Genomic DNA, 19,223 nt, shown 5'->3' with positions numbered 1-19,223 from the left:
CAAAGAAAGTGGGAGGGAAAGAGAGACCCCAGAGAGAGAAAGAGATGAGTGTTTCTATGTGTTTTATGGTTACTTTTGAGGTTTCTAGTTACTAAATCTATCCAGGGGCATAAAAAGGCTAGAATGCCCCTAGGTCCAAACTTTCTTCTCAAAGCCCACTAAGGGCAAAATTGTCTTTTGTCACACTTCTCGCGAATCATAATTAATGCCTCATAATTTCATATTAACTCCAATATACTCAAATAATTTCCAATTACCCGATAAATCCCACTAATGTACTAAATTACTAAAATACCCTTAGGCTCACCCCGAGACGGGTATTTTGACACGTTATGACTAAACCGCTAACTTGCTCCCTAGGATCGCCTCATGCCAAATAACTAAAATATATCCACATAATAATGTGGTCTCAATCATAAACACACACACACACACACACACACACACACACACACATACAAATATGCCATCAATGGGTTAAAATTACGAAAATGCCCTTCTGATAAGAAACATTCCCACAAGCATGTTTAATACACCTAAACATGAAAATACAATCATATTATAATATAGCTCACATAATAATTCAATTATTGCTCTCCTGATCCCTAATCAAGGCATTAAGCCTTATTAGGGAAATTGGGATGTTACAGGCGGCACGTAAATACTCGGCCTGTTCGGCCTCCATGGTCAAGATATTTTGAGGAACAATCTTTATTGGCTCGATTTTGCTGCTTAGGTAGGCTAGATTTGTAATTTTGTTGTAACTATATTTTTGAGTTTAAACCTTTGGGATCCCCGTATTTACTCAAAAGAATTTAATGAAAAGTTCAACTTCATTGACCAAATTTGTTAATACTGAAAATGTTGTTTAAACATGGAAGTTTACACATTGATTTTGATAGAAAACAATTTAGACCAAAAACATCATTGGAGGAAAGATGAGAACAGAGACCCAGAACTCTAGTACAAGCCCCGGATCACTAGATCGGGGAAATAACTTGCTCTAGTGTATAAGCAACTTAAAAACAGAAACTGAATTAGTATTTGAGACATGTAACATAATATACATGGATATAAATGTAAATTTAGGTGTCAGGACTCAGCTGATCCAATAAAATAAAGGGAAAAAATGGCTTATATGGAGTTTAAACATAAAAATGTATGACAATACAAGACTCTAATAGAATGATGTATCTGAACCACATAAGTTTGCAGAGCTTAATGCAGAGGACTTCTGAAATTGTAAATCCTGGAAGGACGCAGATATATGTGTTGCTTAGTTCTACATGCAAATAAACAACAAAGTAGTAAGCAGATGCCTTATAAAAGTGCTCCCATCAAACACGATATGAAAATGGCAACTTAATGCTGAAATCGATGGGCCCTTCAAACTAATATAATAAAATGCAGCAAAAAATATCAGGGGCCTATGGATTTTTATATATTGGTAAGAATACAAGGATCAGCCTCGTCAAGCAAGATTTTTCAGTTTCCATTACCACATAAATGTCTCAGTGTACTTGGAATTGTGAAACACGTACAAATGTAAAAGAGCAGCATTAAACTTTTAAGGTTTCTTTAGTAATGTTGCTCTACGCTAAAAAGCTAGCTAATTGCTTTTAAGAAAGTTATAATAGGATAATCATAAATCACTATTTACCATTCTGGAAGCCTGTCATCATTAAGAATGGGACTTTGCCATTTCTCAATATCTTCTTCCCACCGCTTATAATCTGTTCAAATTTTAAGATAAAGCCAGCTCATAATTTAGTTTAAGGAAACTTAAGCACGTAGCTACTGTAAAACCTTTCTTACCTTTTTTTCCCTATTTTTTAGGATATATCTTATCAAGAAAATCATTCAGTAGTATCGGATGCATTAACAGAGATACATACTTGTTAGGGAATCATGCACCAACTCTTTAGCTACTAGTTCAGAGGTACCATAGAACTTTGTGTACCTCCTACAGAAGATAACAGACACCAAGACACGTGTAAAAGATAGTTCATGCAACTTTTCATTCTAAATAATGATCAAGTAAAGCAATATGCCCACATTTTATTATGCAATTATACTTCTGTAATTATCATTCTATCACTTGCAAAAGGCAGAAAAATATGACTAAGCACAATACAGCAAACAAGCAGTGTGCATCTTTTCTTCATACCTGACACAAAATAAAACTATACGATTGAAATGTGAAATACAATAGATTTACCTATGATATGAACTTCCTTTTGAAAACTTAATTTTCAGAGATGACCATGCTAAAGAAAATGCAACAGTACATTTCCCATGAGGCTCCACCCATGCAGAAGCTGAAACTGCTGCACAGAGTGTCTCTCCAGGTGTTGAAGTCATGCATGGCCCAGAATTAAAATTCTCATGAGGAAATTGTCCTTCCTACAGCAGAAATGCATGAGTTAAACTTAACCCAGCATAGTTGGAGATTAAGAACTTTAAAATGGAAGAAATGCAAAATAATGAAAATTGAACTAGGTAGAGTTACATTCAATAAACATTGATTAGATGAAAAATTAGAAATTAGTAGGTGATTCCAACTAAGACACAACCTAAGCTAATGCAAATCCAGGAAGGTCTTTCAAAAACTAAGGAAAGTTGCTTTAAGTTTTAAAGAAAATTTAATATTTAATATTTTATCCATTTTCTATGCTCCAACGACATTGTAGCTCCCCAAAAGCTGCCAATTCCTCCCTTTATGCTTCACTCTGTCTTAGGAGTTAACTGGAGGGATTCATATTTTCTCTAGATAGAAACCTCAGCCTAAATGAAAGGCTGATTTTGTATGAGAATCAAATAGATTTCCTATTTAATCCTCACTCAAATCAAAGAAAATAATAATTAAATACAGTTAAGCCTTTTTTTTTTGTGATTTGAAAAACTCTTTTAAAGAATATTATCCAAAAAATAACTAAAACTAGGATTTTACATTTCTTTTTCTACTGTCTAAAGATAAAAGTGAAACCTATTTCAAACGGGCCCTATATAGAAACATATAACTACCTTAACCATCTTATTCCACATCTCGTTTGCAGTAGTACGACTTCCTTCAGATAATCCAAAACATGGCAAAACTGTCACATTTAATATGTAGAAAATTATAAATCCAGTCACAGTTTCTCAACTTCAAATACCGAGAGCAATGAAGCATTAAAGAACTTAAAACAAAATCCCAAGAAGAATAATTATTGTTTTAAAATAACCAAACAGAAAGATACAAAGGTCACAGCATCAATAAATTATGTGTGGGTGATGCCTATACTCCCAATAAACACAAATGTAACATCTAGCAGTAAATAACACGAGTCTAACTGTAGCGACCCAAATTTGCTAATAAGGCTTGGGGCCTTGATTAGTGTGCCTGGAGGGCAATAATTGTTATACTGTATTAATATATGTGAATTTAATGAATATGTGGTTAGGATGAAAGTTTAGTTGAATTAAATATGCATGTGGGCCCCGTTTGGATATTAGGGGTATGTTTGTGATTTTAGCCCGTTGAGGGTATAAATGTGATAAACATGATATGTATGTGATATATCTGTGTAGCACGATCCGAGACAGTTATGGGGAGCAGTTAGCCGGAATGTCACGACGGGGTTGAGAATTCGACCCGGAGCGGGTCGAGGGGTATTCCGGGCATGGGATATTTTATGGGGTTATTGGGTTATAGAAATAAATATTTGGAGATATATTTGAGCTTAGAATGTGTAGGAGGGAACATTGGGGAAATTTACGATTTTTCCCTCGGGGTCGTTTTGGTACCCTGAGCCTTGAGGTAACTATATAAGCTTAAGTTGAATAAAACAAAACAAAGGAAATATTGGGAAACTTGGAGAAACCGACTTTAGCTTCTGCCATTCACTCTCTTTATTCTCAAAACCACACTAAGGGGGAAAACTTGAGGAAATGAGCTAGGAAAATTCAGAGTTTCAAGCTTGGACTTTGGGGAATTAAAGCTTGGAACTTAGAGAATCTACACAGAAATATAACTCATCAAGGTAAGCTCCTAATATGTGGAACTGTGTTAATTTGCAGCTGGTTTTAAGGTTGAATATTAGAGTTTTGCATGTTGGAGGGATGAGGATTCAACTCTAATTTTTATAAGGTTTTGGCTTGAGTTCTTTGTTGGGTTTTGTTGTTCAATCTATGGTATAACCATTGTGATAATTAGTTAGGATTGTTGGTTTGATTTTGGGGATAATTGGACTGATTTATGAGGTGAAAATGGTGTTATTTTCTGGGCTCGAAGGGTTGGGCCGCAGCTCTGTTCTTTAGTGCTGCGGCCCTACGAAGCTTATGAGTCAGGGAGGCTCTGCCTCTGGGGAGCACCGCAGCACCATAGGGCAGGGTCGCAGCTCAAATGGGCGTCAGAGAGGTTTTAGCCTCTGTTTTGGGGGCGGGCCACGGTGCCAGTTCTTAGGGCCATGGCTCAAAAGGGAAATTTTGGCTGAATGGAGGTTTTAAGCACGGGAACCTAACCTAGGGTGCTCGATATCGACTCCACCACCGTGTTTGGTGGAATTCGATGTCCCGGAATCTAGAATTATATCTAAAAACCATTACTCGAATATTAATGGAATCACTTATCATGCGTTGTGACTAGGTTTTCTTCTAGGCTCGGGTTAGAGGACTGTGCTCGTGATCACGGTGCTTGGGAAGCTCGGGTTACAGGTAAGAAAACCATTGTTCCCATAGAGCTTGTGTGCAGGGCTGAGCCCTATGTGGATGTGTTGCAGGGCATAGCCCTTTGATTGAATTTGTTCAATTTTTGCATTTGCTTTATTATGCTATGGTTGCATATGTGTAAATGTTCGGCAAGAGCCGGGAACAGTGTAGGCCGAGGTCGGCAAGGCCAGGAACGGCAAAGGGCCGGGAATGGCGTTAGGAACGTGGAGTGCAAGGCCGAGTGCGGCAAGGGGCCGGGAGCAGCGTTGAGCACATATATTCTGAGTTGTAAATATTTATAAACAGTATTTTGGGATCCCAAATGTTAAACGTTTTATGATTTTCAGTAAATGGAATTATTTTGAAAGTTTATGTCTCTGATTATGATTTAATTACACATTTACCTTAAACCTCGATTAGCGAGTTAAATGCACGTTTTAAACTCACTTAGTAACGGCTCTAAGGAAGTAGGGCATTACACTAACCATAGAAAACAAAAATTAGAAGTACTTGGCAAAAAAGGCATGAATGGACAAGTCATATCTCAAGCTTTTTCTAGAGATTTTCTAGTAAGAAGCTATCTCCTTTAACATCTATTTTAAAAAAAAACCTCAGAGCCATAGATAGTTTTCCAAACCATGAAATAGTCTTAGGAAGGGTACAATAATCAAATTTAGAGCACCATAACACCAGCTACGAAAATTATTGTTAACTGGACATTTTTTGCCTTTGAAAAAGAGAGTAATAAAAAAATATTATTTTTTCAGTTAGGGACAAGTGAAAACATCCATCTAATAGCAACACTGAAACAACAAAAGAACCATGTTTTTCTCTCAGAACTGCAATATGAGTTTTGCTCAATACACCAGAGCATACATTTAGTTCAAATAAATGTTTCATGACAGCCATATATGTGATAATCAGGAAAACCCCACTCTGAACTTTGTCATAGTTGTCTCAAACAAAATGAAGATAAATTTATATATGTTTCACGCAAGCCAATACCTGAAATCAAGCATTTCAACATCTAGGAGTAATTATACACAATTATGTTAGGAAAAGAGATGCTTACCGCCCATGTAAAAAGAAGGCTGACTTTTGCCCTTTCCTTTCTTGTGTTCACCAACTGAAAACAGACAAAGTCTACTAAGTAACTTTATCTCTAAGGCATTTCATAAAACATATAGAGTGCAGTTTTTTTTTAATTGTCTTAAACCATAAGCATTGTTGTATAAAACTTATTCTTAACTTCATTTCAATCTAAAATGAGCAACTCAACTATGAAGCCAATCTCAAAATCAAGTTTTCAAGTGAGAACTTAAAGAAATTATTTTTTCAACATATTACATTAAGTTTGGACATATGCATCAAGAAATTGAATGAAGTCATAACAAAATGGTGCTCACTTTTGTTGCACAACTCCGAAAATCTCAAATGGCAATTGAAAGTCGACAATTTTTTGTCTTTGTTTCCAAGTTGTAAGCCATCTAAGCTCTATATAATTTCCATCATTTCCAAGCCACATCTTAAATGTACCACATCATTCCAATTACCAAAAGTAAAAAAAAAAAAAGCAACATTCTCATCTACATCAACAAAATAATGATTGATATATTATCTTAAAATGTACCACATCATTCCAATTACCAAAAGTAAAAAAAAAAAAATCAAGCATTCTCATCTACAACAACAAAATTCTTATTTTGATTTTTTTGGGACCCTCAAGGCACTAAACTAATTTTGATTTAATTCCTACAATTTATATATCAAATTGGCCATGGAAAGTTCTAGCCATTTATAAAATAACTACTAAAAAACAGAGGACAAAACAATAATGAACACACCCATTCAAGTAAAAGAAAAATGGACAAAAAGAAAGAATTATTTAATAAAGAATGCTCCAATTAAAAAACAGAAACTAACTAATTAATCAAAGAAAAATAATTATTTTTGTCTTTCTAATATCAAATATATATGTAATGTTGATCTTAGTCCCATGTGTATGAGCTCCAAAAAAAATGATCAGAGCTTATTCACTTCAATTGCTCTCAGGTGGAACACAGATACCCTTCAATTGCTTATCCACTTAATCATTCCAGTCAAGCATATCATTTATAGTCTTTTGCCTCTAAAACTAGAAGGATTGAATATAAACGGCAAAATAGAAACACCTAGTAAAATCATAAGAAATGTTATATTACAAAAGATCGAATCAATCTATATTTAATTATTAACTACAACTTAATACTAATCATGTTACTCACATTAGTAAAAGATTACGTCTTTAATCAGTAATATTACTATACATCATCATTAGATACTAAGCAAAGAATACACAATCTAGAGATAAAAAGAACTATTTACTTACAAAAACTATTTACGTTTTGGGAAGCTCATGAAATCATTTTCTTGATTGCACAGTAAAAAAAAGAGAGGGGGGGGGGGGGGTATAAGAGGCTACAAATACATATATACATGAAGAGAAACACTACTCTCTCATGAAATAAATTAAAAATCATAACTGAGAAAAAGATAGATTCATTTACCTTTGAAAAGAAACTCTAAAATATTAATACGGAAATAATAACCTGAAACAAAAAAGAGGGTTTGAGAAATATATGGAAGGAGAGATTGTTAGTCATTGCTGGGTTTTCAGAGAAATAGAGGACGAGACTGAGAGAGGGGTGGTGTTGGAGAAATGGACAGCCAATGAACGGATCGCTGAAGAGATGGACAGTAAAAGTGTAGAGGGAGGGATTGATGGGTGGCTGTTGTTGGGTTCTTAGTGCCTGAACAAACTAAGGGAAACAGCGTAATAAGCAATAACATATACCAAAACTAGCTTCTAAAAGATGTCTAAATGTAATTTTACTAATAACGATCATGTACATTATCCACCCATTAAACGGGTAACTTTTCTCAGAACCCATACACTCTTAATCCTATACATTCTCTGCCTAAAGCAACCAAAAAAATTAAAAAAAAATAAGTGGTGAACATTGATTAGGATAATGGAAAGGAAACTTAGTAAATTTCAACTTAGTCTTAAGATGATAATTAGAAAAGTTTTTTGTCACAACAAACCAAGTATTAATGATACAATAAGAAATATTACTGACTATCCCTATTGAATACAGAACATAGAAATTTCAAGGTAAACACAAATCAATTAATAGCAAAACCCACATACAAATATCCAAACGAGCATTCAGGCCTCTGAAACGTCATGAGAGCAGCCAAAGCAGCAATATTTTTAGTATCCACAAGGTTTCTATTAACAAATTGTTCAAAATGAAAACTAAATATACACACTCAAATCAAATGAATAACAGAAAAGGAAAAAAATAATTGGTGCTAGAGGGGACAAAATTTACAACTTACCCTCCATTATCTAGAATACGGAGGTCAATACGGATGGCCCAAACCAATTTCCCTGGAAGAACACAAAGCGATTCAGTGTCAATAGCCCTACTTTCTCTGCACATACATTCAAAATTCCACTTGTTCAAACTACTATGCACAGAGTTAATTTTCTCTTTCATTTTACTAATGGCAACGACTATCAAACCTTAGGCCACAGTCTATAACGCGGCCAAGCTCAACAGTAGCCTCGCTGGGGCGGCCAGGCTCGAAGGAAGGGTCAGCCATGGGGGAGAACTCAATGAAGATGGAAAGTGAGCCCTCGTTGGAGCGGTCACGGTAAGGCTGAACCAGCTGGCCCGTGACAAATCCCATGACATGGGTTTGGCCCAGTTGCACCTCCGTCGAGCCATCCTCCTTGCTGAAGGTGATGATGAGATTGCGGTAGTCGAGTGGATGGCGACCGTCAAGTCAGAGGTCGAAGAGAAGCCTCGTATAGCCCCTCTCCATCGTAGTTGAAGCTCCCACTGCTGTTGGTGTTTCGAGCAGGAGAGAGAGTTAGAAGGAGAGGGATTGAGGAAGAGTGAGAGTGGACAGTGGCTTGGAAAGGAAAGAGATAGGTTTTCATTTGAGATATTTTGTTTTGGGAAACAATAATTCATTTGCCCCTTATTTTTTACTATTTTCCGCTGTTCATTTTATTTTTTCCAAATTTTTGGCTATTCATTTTAGGTATTTTAGTATGTCACCTTTATTTTTATCTATTATAATATTTTTGCAATACTGTTATACTTATGTGTCGCAAAAAGGGATTTTTGGTGTAGTGTGAATTGAGAGGAGGTTTAGGATGTTGTTATCATGCCTGATGAGCGAAGTCGTTGATTACAGGCATATTGTTGAGATGCCTCGTCAATCAGCCAGACTCCGCAGCAGTAGGGTTGAGGATGAAAACCAGGGTCAGGACCCTCCACCTGCCCCACAAAATTGGCAACAGATGTTTGTCGATATCGAAGGCAGACTGCACCAAACAAAAGAAGAGCTTCGACAGCTGAGGCAACAGGCCCCTCCTCAGGGCACTGGGTTGCAAGTTCAGCAGGCTATGGCGCCAGTGCCAGTTCAACCTGTTATGGACAATAGTGGGAACCTTTGTATGAGAGGTTCAGGAAGCAGCATCCTCCCACCTTCGAGGGTGGACCAGACCCACTGCGGGCAGAGAAATGGATGAATATGATTTCCTCCATTCTAGATTTTATGAGGGTGGTAGGGAATGAGAGGGTAGCTTGTGCTAGTTACATGTTCAGAGAGGATGCCCGCATCTGGTGGGATGTAGTGACTCAGAGAAGAAATGTTGCAGTTATGATGTGGGAAGAGTTCAGAAACATTTTCAACAAGAAATATTACAGTGTTCAGTCCGAGCTGCGAAGGTTGACGAGTTTATCAACATTACTCAGAACTGGTTAACAGTTACTAAGTACGCCATGAGATTTGACCGGATGGCAAAGTTCACACCAGATTTGGTGCCGACTAATGCAGCAAGAAGGGATAGATTTGTGCAGGGGTTGAATGTTATGATCGCCCATGATGTGAAGATTACTTTGGATCCAGAAACTACTCATATGCTCGAGTAGTGGACAAGGCCCTTACAACTGAGGGGGCGAGGATCAGATATGGAGAGAGAGTGTTGTTGGGCGCGATGCCAAAAGGACAGTGCCTCATTTTACTCGATCCAGTCAAGGTAGTGGCCCCATTGAACAGAACAGAAAGGCCCCAGATTCTTTCGTTCCTCCTAGCTCGGATAGGAAGGCACGGGGTGCTTTTAGTGGCCATCAGGGTGGGGGTGACAACTGGAGGAGTTTCCAAGTATGGTGCAGACGACGACATCAGAGAGAGTGCAGGATTAGGGCTTGCTTTATTTGTGGGAATATTAACCATTTGAAGAATGACTGCCCACAAGCCAGGAAAGAGGAGCCGAAGCAGAGTGACAGTCTCGCTCCTGCCAGAGTATTCACCTTGACTCAGACTGAGGCTGAGGCTAGGCCCTCGGTCGTGACAGGTCAGATTTCTAGTGCTGGTTCTTCTTATACTGTATTGAATGATTCAAAGGCTACCCATTAATTTGTGTCTGCTAGAATGATAGATCGGCTGTGCAGACCTAGTGATTTGTATGCTGGGGGATTTCAGACTTTATTGCCGACTGGGTAACTGGTAGTCTCTAGGAGATGGATTAGAGCATTTCCAGTAGAGATAGACAGTAGAGAGTTTTCTATTTATCTGAGTGAGTTAGACATTGATGACTTCGATATGATTCTAGGGATGGATTGGTTATCGAAGTATGGGGCGATGATTGGCTACAAGCGTAGGATGGTGACTTTCGAACCAGAAGGGGAGGTACCCTTTGTATTTGTGGGGATAGTTAGTGGATCACAAATACCTATGATTTCAGCACTGAAGGCTAGAGACCTGATGCAGGAAGGTTGCATAGGATTCCTAGCGAACATTGTGGATACCTCAGATTGGTATGTAAGTTTCCAAATTTATTTTTAGCAGACTTGCCAGGGTTTCCGCCACAACGGGAGATCGAGTTTATTATCTAATTGGCACCAGGGGCGGAGCCAGTATCTAGGACACCTTATAGAATGGCTCCGACAGAGTTGAAGGAACTGAAGATTCAGTTGCAGGAATTACTAGATTTGGGGTTCATCAGACCGAGTTTCTCGCCATTGTTGTTCGTCAAGAAGAAGGATGGATCTCTTAGGATATGTATTGACTACAGGGAGCTGAATAAGTTGACCATTAAGAACAAGTACCCACTACCTAGGATCGATGACTTGTTTGATCAGCTACAAGGGAAGACAGTGTGTTGCCAAGATTGATCTCCAGTCAGGTTACCATCAGCTAAGGATTAAAGAGGAGGACATACCAAAGACCGCCTTCTGCACGAGATATGGACACTACTAATTCCTGGTTATGTCCTTTGGATTAACCAATGCCCCAACAGCCTTTATGGATATGATGAATAGAGTCTTCAAGGACTATCCAGACAAATTTATGATTGTGTTCATTGATGACATATTGGTGTACTCTCAATCAGAGATAGAGCATGAGCATCATTTCAGTCTGGTTTACAACGGTTGAGAGAGCATAGGTTATATGCTAAGTTCAGCAAGTGTGAGTTTTGGCTACCGCAAGTCACATTTCTTGGCCATGTTGTCAGTAAGGAAGGGATTCTGGTTGACCCAAGTAAGATTGAGGCAGTGAGGGATTGGCCTAGACAGAGAAGTGTACCAGAAGTTAGGAGTTGTAATGCCTCGAATTTCCTAATAAGGTCTGGAACCTTGATTAGGAGGCCGGGAGGGCCATAATTGATTTATTATAGTATTTAATGATTATATGCATGTTTACGTGAATTATATTATTATATAATGGTGAAAGCATGCATATGGGAGAATTTATTATTATGAGGGTATTTTGGTAATTTGGCCACTGTGGGCGTAATTGTATATCTTGGGTGCGTGAATGTGATTAATTAATATAGCCACATTACAAGGTGGATTGGTTCGAGCTTATCGAGATGAGACGATCATGGGGTGTAAGTGTTCGGTCTAGTCATAACGGGTTTAAGTTCGGGGCTCGGGATGAGTCTCGGGGTGAATTTAATGATTAGAGCATTACCGGGAATTAAAGGGTAATGGGATATGATTTACTGGTGTTTGGGAATATTGAGAGTAGCGAGAATTGGAGAGCATTAATTATAATTAACGAGATAGGCGAGAAAGGACGGTTTTACCCTCGGAAGACTTTAGAGGGGTTTATTTGGCTTAGGGGTATTTTGGTCTTTTGACCCTAAGGATATATATGACATAAAGGGCTGTAGAAAACAGAGTAAAAACAGAGCCTATCCTCTCATTCTCTCTTCCATCCCGTACAAGATTTTCCCTTCTCTTTTCTTTGAATTTTGAGAGCCCAAATCAAGAAGTTAAGCTTGGAAATCAAAGGTGGCAGCTAGGGAACCTGTAGCAATCATCTAAGGGGATTCAAAGCTGTGTTTGAGGTGAGTTTTAGCCTTTGAGCTCAGGTGATACTCTGTTTTCTTCTTTGGTTTTGCAGCTTTGATCTCTTATTGGAAGTTTGGATTCAAAGGGGTTTTGATGGGTGATTGGATTGGGTTTTGATGACGGGAGGTTATGGGTGGTGTCTAGAGGTTTGAATGAGTGTTTGGAAGGGGTTTTGGGCTAATTTGAGGGGCTGGCTCTAAGGGAAAACGCAGGGGCAATTCTGAGTTCGCGTGCTGGTTTTAGGCTGAACTGGGCTCGGTGCCGCGGCACGGCTTTTGCGTGCCGCGGCCCAAGCGTGTCTGGCAGATGGGGCTTGGGGGCGTGCCGCGGCACAGCTTTTGGGGGCTGCGGCCCTTGAGGCCAAAATCGCTAAAAAGTGGTTTTTAGTTTAGGGATTCTTACCATAGGCCTCGGGGTTGGACCTAGTACCCGGTTGGGTAGTATTTGAGGTCTCGGGGGCTGGGATTTGGTTTGGGAACCCTCAGTTATCATTTTTATTAATGATACCTTATATTTGGTTATGACTAGGTGACCGCTAAAGGACTAAAAGTTGATCGTTCTCAAGGGTCGTTCTTTTAATCGTTCTAGCTCGGCTTTGAGGTAAGAAAACTGCACCCTGTGTATATGTGACATGCATGGCTATTATGATGCATGTTAGTTGATTAATGAGTATGACATGTGTGGTTATCATTGATGCATGTCGGTTGATTATTATGTATGACATGCATGGCTATTCTTGATGCGTGTTGGTTGACTATTAAACGTGACATGCATGGCTGTTATTGGCGCATGATGGATGGCTGGATATATTGCATACGATGCATGAGACACATGTGATTAGGACATGCTTTGTATACTGGGTATGATATTGTTCAGAGCTTGAGCCTCTGTGGTTGTGCATGGTCCTAATTGTACTGGTATCTGTTAGTAAGCGCGCTAACTACCTTGTTTATGGATATTGAACATGTGATATATGATTGGTGGCATGTCTTACTCGTGAACGACACTGACTAGTCAGGGGCCGACTCTAAAGTCGATGATTACGCATTGAATGGCTCTATGGCATTAATGCTAGATCGACCCTAAGGTCGATGATTACGCATTGAATGGCTCTATGGCATTAATGCTAGACCGACCCTAAGGTCGATGATTACGCATTGAATGGCTCTATGGCATTAATGCGGGACCGACCCTAAGGTCGAAGAAGTTATAAGCGCTTGCCTGGTCTACGACCAGATGACTATAGCCAAGGTATATGACCCCGGTGACTGTTTGTCACATGGCTAAGGGACGTTGTCCATAGTTTCGACTCTAGAGTCGTGAGGAAGGTTATGTTGGTGACTAATCACCTTGCACCTGTCCTAATCAAACTTATGAAAGGATCATGTATCAGTTAAGCCCTGGTGACCCTATCGTCACATGGCTAGAAGAAGCGATGCTCATTACTGTGACTTTTGGCTATTGTCACCTATTTTCTTGGACTGATAGTCCTGAATGGTTATTATGATCGTTGTTGGTATTATATCATGCTTATTGTGTTTTCTTTCTGGGCTTCGGCTCACGGGTGCTACGTGGTGCAGGTAAAGGGAAGAGGAAGCTGGACCATCCTTGAGCTGGAGAGCTTAGGTGATGACGTGTACATATGCAGCTGCTCGTCCGCCACGGCCGAGGTTTAAAGTGGAACTAGGGTTGAACCCTGTTTTGCCGCCTAGAACGGCCTGTTGTAAATATTTTCTGTAATAAACTCTGAAACTATATTTTCAGGATCCCAATGTATAAATTAAACGTTCTAGTGAAACGTTACATCCTAACCAAAGTTTTTAATCCCTAAACCGCTAATCATACTTAGTTCACGATTTTGGCCAAATGACTCGATTAGCGAGTTTAGCACTGTTTACAAGGCACACCGTAACGGTCCCTGAAGTTTGGGGCGTTACAACTTGGTATCAGAGCGAGCCAAGGTTTATGGTTCCTGAAGACAAGCTGGGCATGTACACTCATCACTGAAGATAGCTTCACTCAAGGAATGGTAACTATTTCTGTAGCTATGTGTTTAGCTGTTTGAGTAAAATGTGAATGATTTACCTGCACATTGTAGTAGGGAGCATGAGATTCTGATAGAGCCTGGCTCTTGACTATGTGATTATATGCTCCGTGAATATATATGTATATATGACTGTGATCATATGGATACCTGCTCTGTGAATATATATAATTGTGTTGTTTGCCTGCTGGGATTGGAAGCATGGTTTGAGTATTGGAAGAGCAGGGATTATGAGTATGTATGAATGCCATGGGCATGTTTGCAGCACTGCAAGTGGTTTATGAATGTGGTGTGGTAAGGTTTATCCCGTGGGAAAAGCCCTTGACATGGTTATTGTGACTAATGGGTCAAGTTATTGACTGCAGATTGAATCAGCAGGTTTATATTCAAGGCAGATTATGAGGTCTGGTGATAGTAATACAGGGGCTGGGAGTTACAGCCAGGGTATCAGTTCGTCGTCTGCATCTTTGAATGTTCAGCAGACGCTTACAGATTTGCAATTAAGATTGCAGAGGCAGGAAGAAGAGATCAGGTATTTGAAGCAACAGCGGAGTCTGTTGGGGAGTACCTCTTCCTTTGCTTTGCCAGGGGTGGCATCAGTTTCAGCTCAGCCTAGGGTTGAGAACAGATGGGAATTTCTCTATGGAAGATTCCTGAAGTTTTATCCTCCAATCTTTGAGGGAGGCTTAGATCCATTCAGAGCTGAGCAATGGATGGGTATGATCAGCTCCATTCTTGATAGTATGGGACTGGTGGGTGACGATAGGGTGATCTGTGCTACATGTGTATTGCGGGATGATGCCCGGACATGGTGGGAGGTAGTATCCCAGACACGTGATGCAGCTATGATGGACTGGAAAGAATTTAGGCAGCTGTTTAATGAGAGGTATTACTGTGACTTAGCTAAGACTGCCAAGGTGAATGAGTTTCTGAATCTTGTTCAGGGAAATGCATTAGTGACCGAGTATGTTACTAAATTTGATGAGTTGACCAAGTTTTCCTTAGACATGGTACCCACAGATATGGCTCGGAAGGAAAGATTTATTCAGGGGTTGAATCCTGGAATAGCTCAGGGCATTAGGGCTGCCCCAGTGTATGAGGTCTCTACCTATGCTCAGGTGGTAGAGAAGGCCCTTGCTGTTAAGAGTATAGTGGTTGGGCAGCAGAGTGCTGTAGAGCACAGAGCTCAGATAGTGGTATCTCCACTTATTGAGACGAGTAACAGGGAAAGCTGGAAGACCCATCCAAAGTGCACTCGGTGCAAGAGGCATCATCTGGGAGAATGCCGAGCAAAGGCATGTTTCTTTTGTGGGATGGTTGGGCATCTTAAGAAGGATTTTCCGAGTCTAAGAGAGCTTAAGCAAAAGAGGATTGACAGCTCGATTTCAACTCAAGTGTTTATTTCGGGACAGTCAGAGTCTGAGACCGAGACTAGCTCCTCGGGGATGACAGGTCAGTTTTCTAGTCCTGGGTTTTAAATTACGTTGTTTGGCTTTGGCGCCACGTTATTCTTTTGTTGGTACGTATATAGAGAAGGGTATATTGATGGTATATATAGATCACATGGGTATGTTGTGACGGGAAAAGTAATACGGTATTGGCAACTTAAGAGATAAGTTGAGTACGACAAGGACTCATCATTGGTTTCATGAGTTAGTTAGGACTAACTATGGTTGATCCAGGGTTTGGATTGGTTAAGTAACTAAGGAGCAGTCTTGAAGGGCAAGGAAAGTGTAGTAATTCTTGAGCTTGAGAGCAGAAAGTCTTGTGACAATTGGCACAGTGCATGGATGCGATATGTTTGTGATACCGGATGTGAGGGTTGGAGTTTGTGCAGGGAGGTGGATGGAACTCTTAGCCAATGTGGTGGATACCACTTGGATTGTACCGGTGAGATCGAGACAGACTGGATTAGTCTGTGGGTTCTGAGTATGGGTTACCAGATAGTCTGCCAGGCCTTCTTTTTATTAAAAGAATATTAGATTGGTGATTGATTTAATACCAGAGATGGAATCAGATGTAAACACTGTTTTGAGTGGCTCAGTGGAATTATAAGAATTAAAGGTTTAATTGCTGAGTAAGATGAAATCCTTTGAAGTGGATCTTGGATCTGGTTAAGACCAGTTAGAGATCAAAGTGAGGAAATCAAGTAAAGAGTTGTGTTGGTATCAGATTAGAGCACTGCGAGTGCTGAGCATATCTTGAGAATTGTTTGATACTAAGTGTTTGTGAGTCAGATGAATAGAGCATTCAAAGGTTTATTTGAATGGGATTTATGATCGTCTTGGACGATGGAATAGTGGTGCTTTCTCTGCAGAGAATTGCCAAGAGTGAAAAGTGCCTTGGGGACAGGAAGGTCCATGGATAGTAAAGATATTTCAGGTGCCTTGGGAAGAAAGTGCTGGGTCTGTATGGACCAGGATCAGTTAGTGGATTGTTATGACATCCTAGTGATTAAGAAAAGCGATTGCCTATGCAACATGTTGATTAAAGAATCTGTCCAGAACTGGAGTAAAGTTTCTGGTAGGTCAGGTGGCCAGTTTATTGTTTGAGATTATTATCTCAAGAAAGATAAAAGGAAAGATGGTTAAGTGAGCCACAGACAGGCAAGGTTGAATGGAAAGCTTTAGCTGGATTAGCTAAAGGTTGTATGGTGACAGATTTGATTTTATGGTGATATAGAGATCGGATCTGGGATCCGATGGACTTTGAGATTAACAGAGAGATTCTGGATGAATCTCATGCTGTTCTTTTGTTCGTTTCATTCAGGCATCATGAAAGAGTAGCATGATATGGAAATTTTACAGTGATGGCCTGAGATGAAGAGGCATGTATTAAAGCATGTGTAAAGTTCTTAATCTGTTAGCAGATTGAGGCAGAATATCAGGAAACAGCAAGGCCATTACAGCCCTTGGGTATTTTATAGTGGGAATAAGTGAGCATCGCGATGGGTTTCGCGGTGGGATTCCCAGACTGATGGATCGGTATGAAATGAATGTTAAGTCATTGTGGACTAGTGGTCCAAGTGAGGTTATTTTATCACTAAGAGTAGGTGAATAGAACAGCTGGTCAATACTTGAGTTTCCTTGTGAGGAGGATAGGAAGCCTTCGTGAACTCAAGGTCTATCTTGTCAGATGAAGAATTTATTATGACTTCCAGGTTTTGGAAGGGTTGGAAAAGCGATGAGTATATAGATGGAACTCAGTACAGCTTATCACTCTCAGACTGGTGGTAAATCAGAGAGAGAGAGGGTTATCCAATTATTATTGGAGGAACATCTTATAAGATGAGTGAGGAAGTATACGTAATATGTCTGGATCCTGAGGTGGTTCAGGGGATTTATGAGATTACTGGAGCTTAAATTTTGGTTGCTCATTTCTCAGAGTAGACAGAACAGTATTATCGAACTGGAAGGCAAGAATGTGAAATTCCAGGTAGGAGAATGTATCTTCTCTAAGGTATCACCATGGGGGAAAAGGGTGAGGAGTTAAGACAAGTTAAGCCCTAGTATGTCTCAGCAGTTGGATTCTGGATAGGCTGGTTAGGTTGATTTTGGATCAACCTCTTCTTTTGGTACTGGCAGTTGTGTACAGTGAGTTGTGTACTTCCATGCAGTGGACATGGTTTAAAGAACTTATGAGTTGAATTATAAGAATCTGAAAGTTAGGTTAAGTATTCCGGTAAGGAATAGCCAGTTCAGATTATGACATAAGTAATGAGGTTCTATTGAGCAGAATGTACCTTGGGTTAAGGTAAGGCTATCGAAATACTGAAGTCAGGAAATGGCTTAAGGAAATTTATATCCAGTGAGTGGAATTCTAGTTCCGAGCTGTAGAGTAAATTTCGAGGACGAAATTTCTGTAAGGAGGGGATAGTTGTATTGCCTCGAATTTCCTAATAAGGTCTGGAACCTTGATTAGGAGGCCGGGAGGGCCATAATTGATTTATTATAGTATTTAATGATTATATGCATGTTTACGTGAATTATATTATTATATAATGGTGAAAGCATGCATATGGGAGAATTTATAATTATGAGGGTATTTTGGTAATTTGGCCACTGTGGGCGTAATTGTATATCTTGGGTGCGTGACTGTGATTAATTAATATAGCCACATTACAAGGTGGATTGGTTCGAGCTTATCGACATGAGACGATCATGGGGTGTAAGTGTTCGGTCTAGTCATAACGGGTTTAAGTTCGGGGCTCGAGATGAGTCTCGGGGTGAATTTAATGATTAGAGCATTACCGGGAATTAAAGGGTAATGGGATATGATTTACTGGTGTTTGGGAATATTGAGAGTAGCGAGAATTGGAGAGCATTAATTATAATTAACGAGATAGGCGAGAAAGGACGGTTTTACCCTCGGAAGACTTTAGAGGGGTTTATTTGGCTTAGGGGTATTTTGGTCTTTTGACCCTAAGGATATATATGACATAAAGGGCTGTAGAAAACAGAGTAAAAACAGAGCCTATCCTCTCATTCTCTCTTCCATCCCGTACAAGATTTTCCCTTCTCTTTTCTTTGAATTTTGAGAGCCCAAATCAAGAAGTTAAGCTTGGAAATCAAAGGTGGCAGCTAGGGAACCTGTAGCAATCATCTAAGGGGATTCAAAGCTGTGTTTGAGGTGAGTTTTAGCCTTTGAGCTCAGGTGATACTCTGTTTTCTTCTTTGGTTTTGCAGCTTTGATCTCTTATTGGAAGTTTGGATTCAAAGGGGTTTTGATGGGTGATTGGATTGGGTTTTGATGACGGGAGGTTATGGGTGGTGTCTAGAGGTTTGAATGAGTGTTTGGAAGGGGTTTTGGGCTAATTTGAGGGGCTGGCTCTAAGGGAAAACGCAGGGGCAATTCTGAGTTCGCGTGCTGGTTTTAGGCTGAACTGGGCTCGGTGCCGCGGCACGGCTTTTGCGTGCCGCGGCCCAAGCGTGTCTGGCAGATGGGGCTTGGGGGCGTACCGCGGCACAGCTTTTGGGGGCTGCGGCCCTTGAGGCCAAAATCGCTAAAAAGTGGTTTTTAGTTTAGGGATTCTTACCATAGGCCTCGGGGTTGGACCTAGTACCCGGTTGGGTAGT

General features: G+C 39.9%; 1 protein-coding gene and 1 pseudogene across 1 annotated transcript; both read right to left on the bottom strand.

Annotated features, from left to right (window-relative positions):
- Window positions 1-1,620: 1,620 nt before the first annotated feature.
- LOC133829080 (uncharacterized) lies at window positions 1,621-2,487 on the bottom strand. Its single transcript, XM_062259016.1, has 3 exons — window positions 2,219-2,487; window positions 1,896-1,963; window positions 1,621-1,733 (listed from the first exon to the last, which is right to left on the bottom strand). The coding sequence occupies exons 1-3, from the start codon at window positions 2,359-2,361 to the stop codon at window positions 1,657-1,659; spliced, it is 288 nt and encodes a 95-aa protein (XP_062115000.1). The 5' UTR covers window positions 2,362-2,487; the 3' UTR covers window positions 1,621-1,656.
- Window positions 2,488-7,579: 5,092 nt separating this feature from the next.
- On the bottom strand, window positions 7,580-8,559 carry LOC133832384 (exosome complex component RRP45B-like; annotated as a pseudogene).
- Window positions 8,560-19,223: the final 10,664 nt, after the last annotated feature.

Source organism: Humulus lupulus, chromosome 4 (assembly GCF_963169125.1).
Source record: "Humulus lupulus chromosome 4, drHumLupu1.1, whole genome shotgun sequence".
Classification (NCBI taxonomy): Eukaryota; Viridiplantae; Streptophyta; class Magnoliopsida; order Rosales; family Cannabaceae; genus Humulus; species Humulus lupulus.
This window is presented reverse-complemented; position numbering and strand designations above follow the sequence as displayed.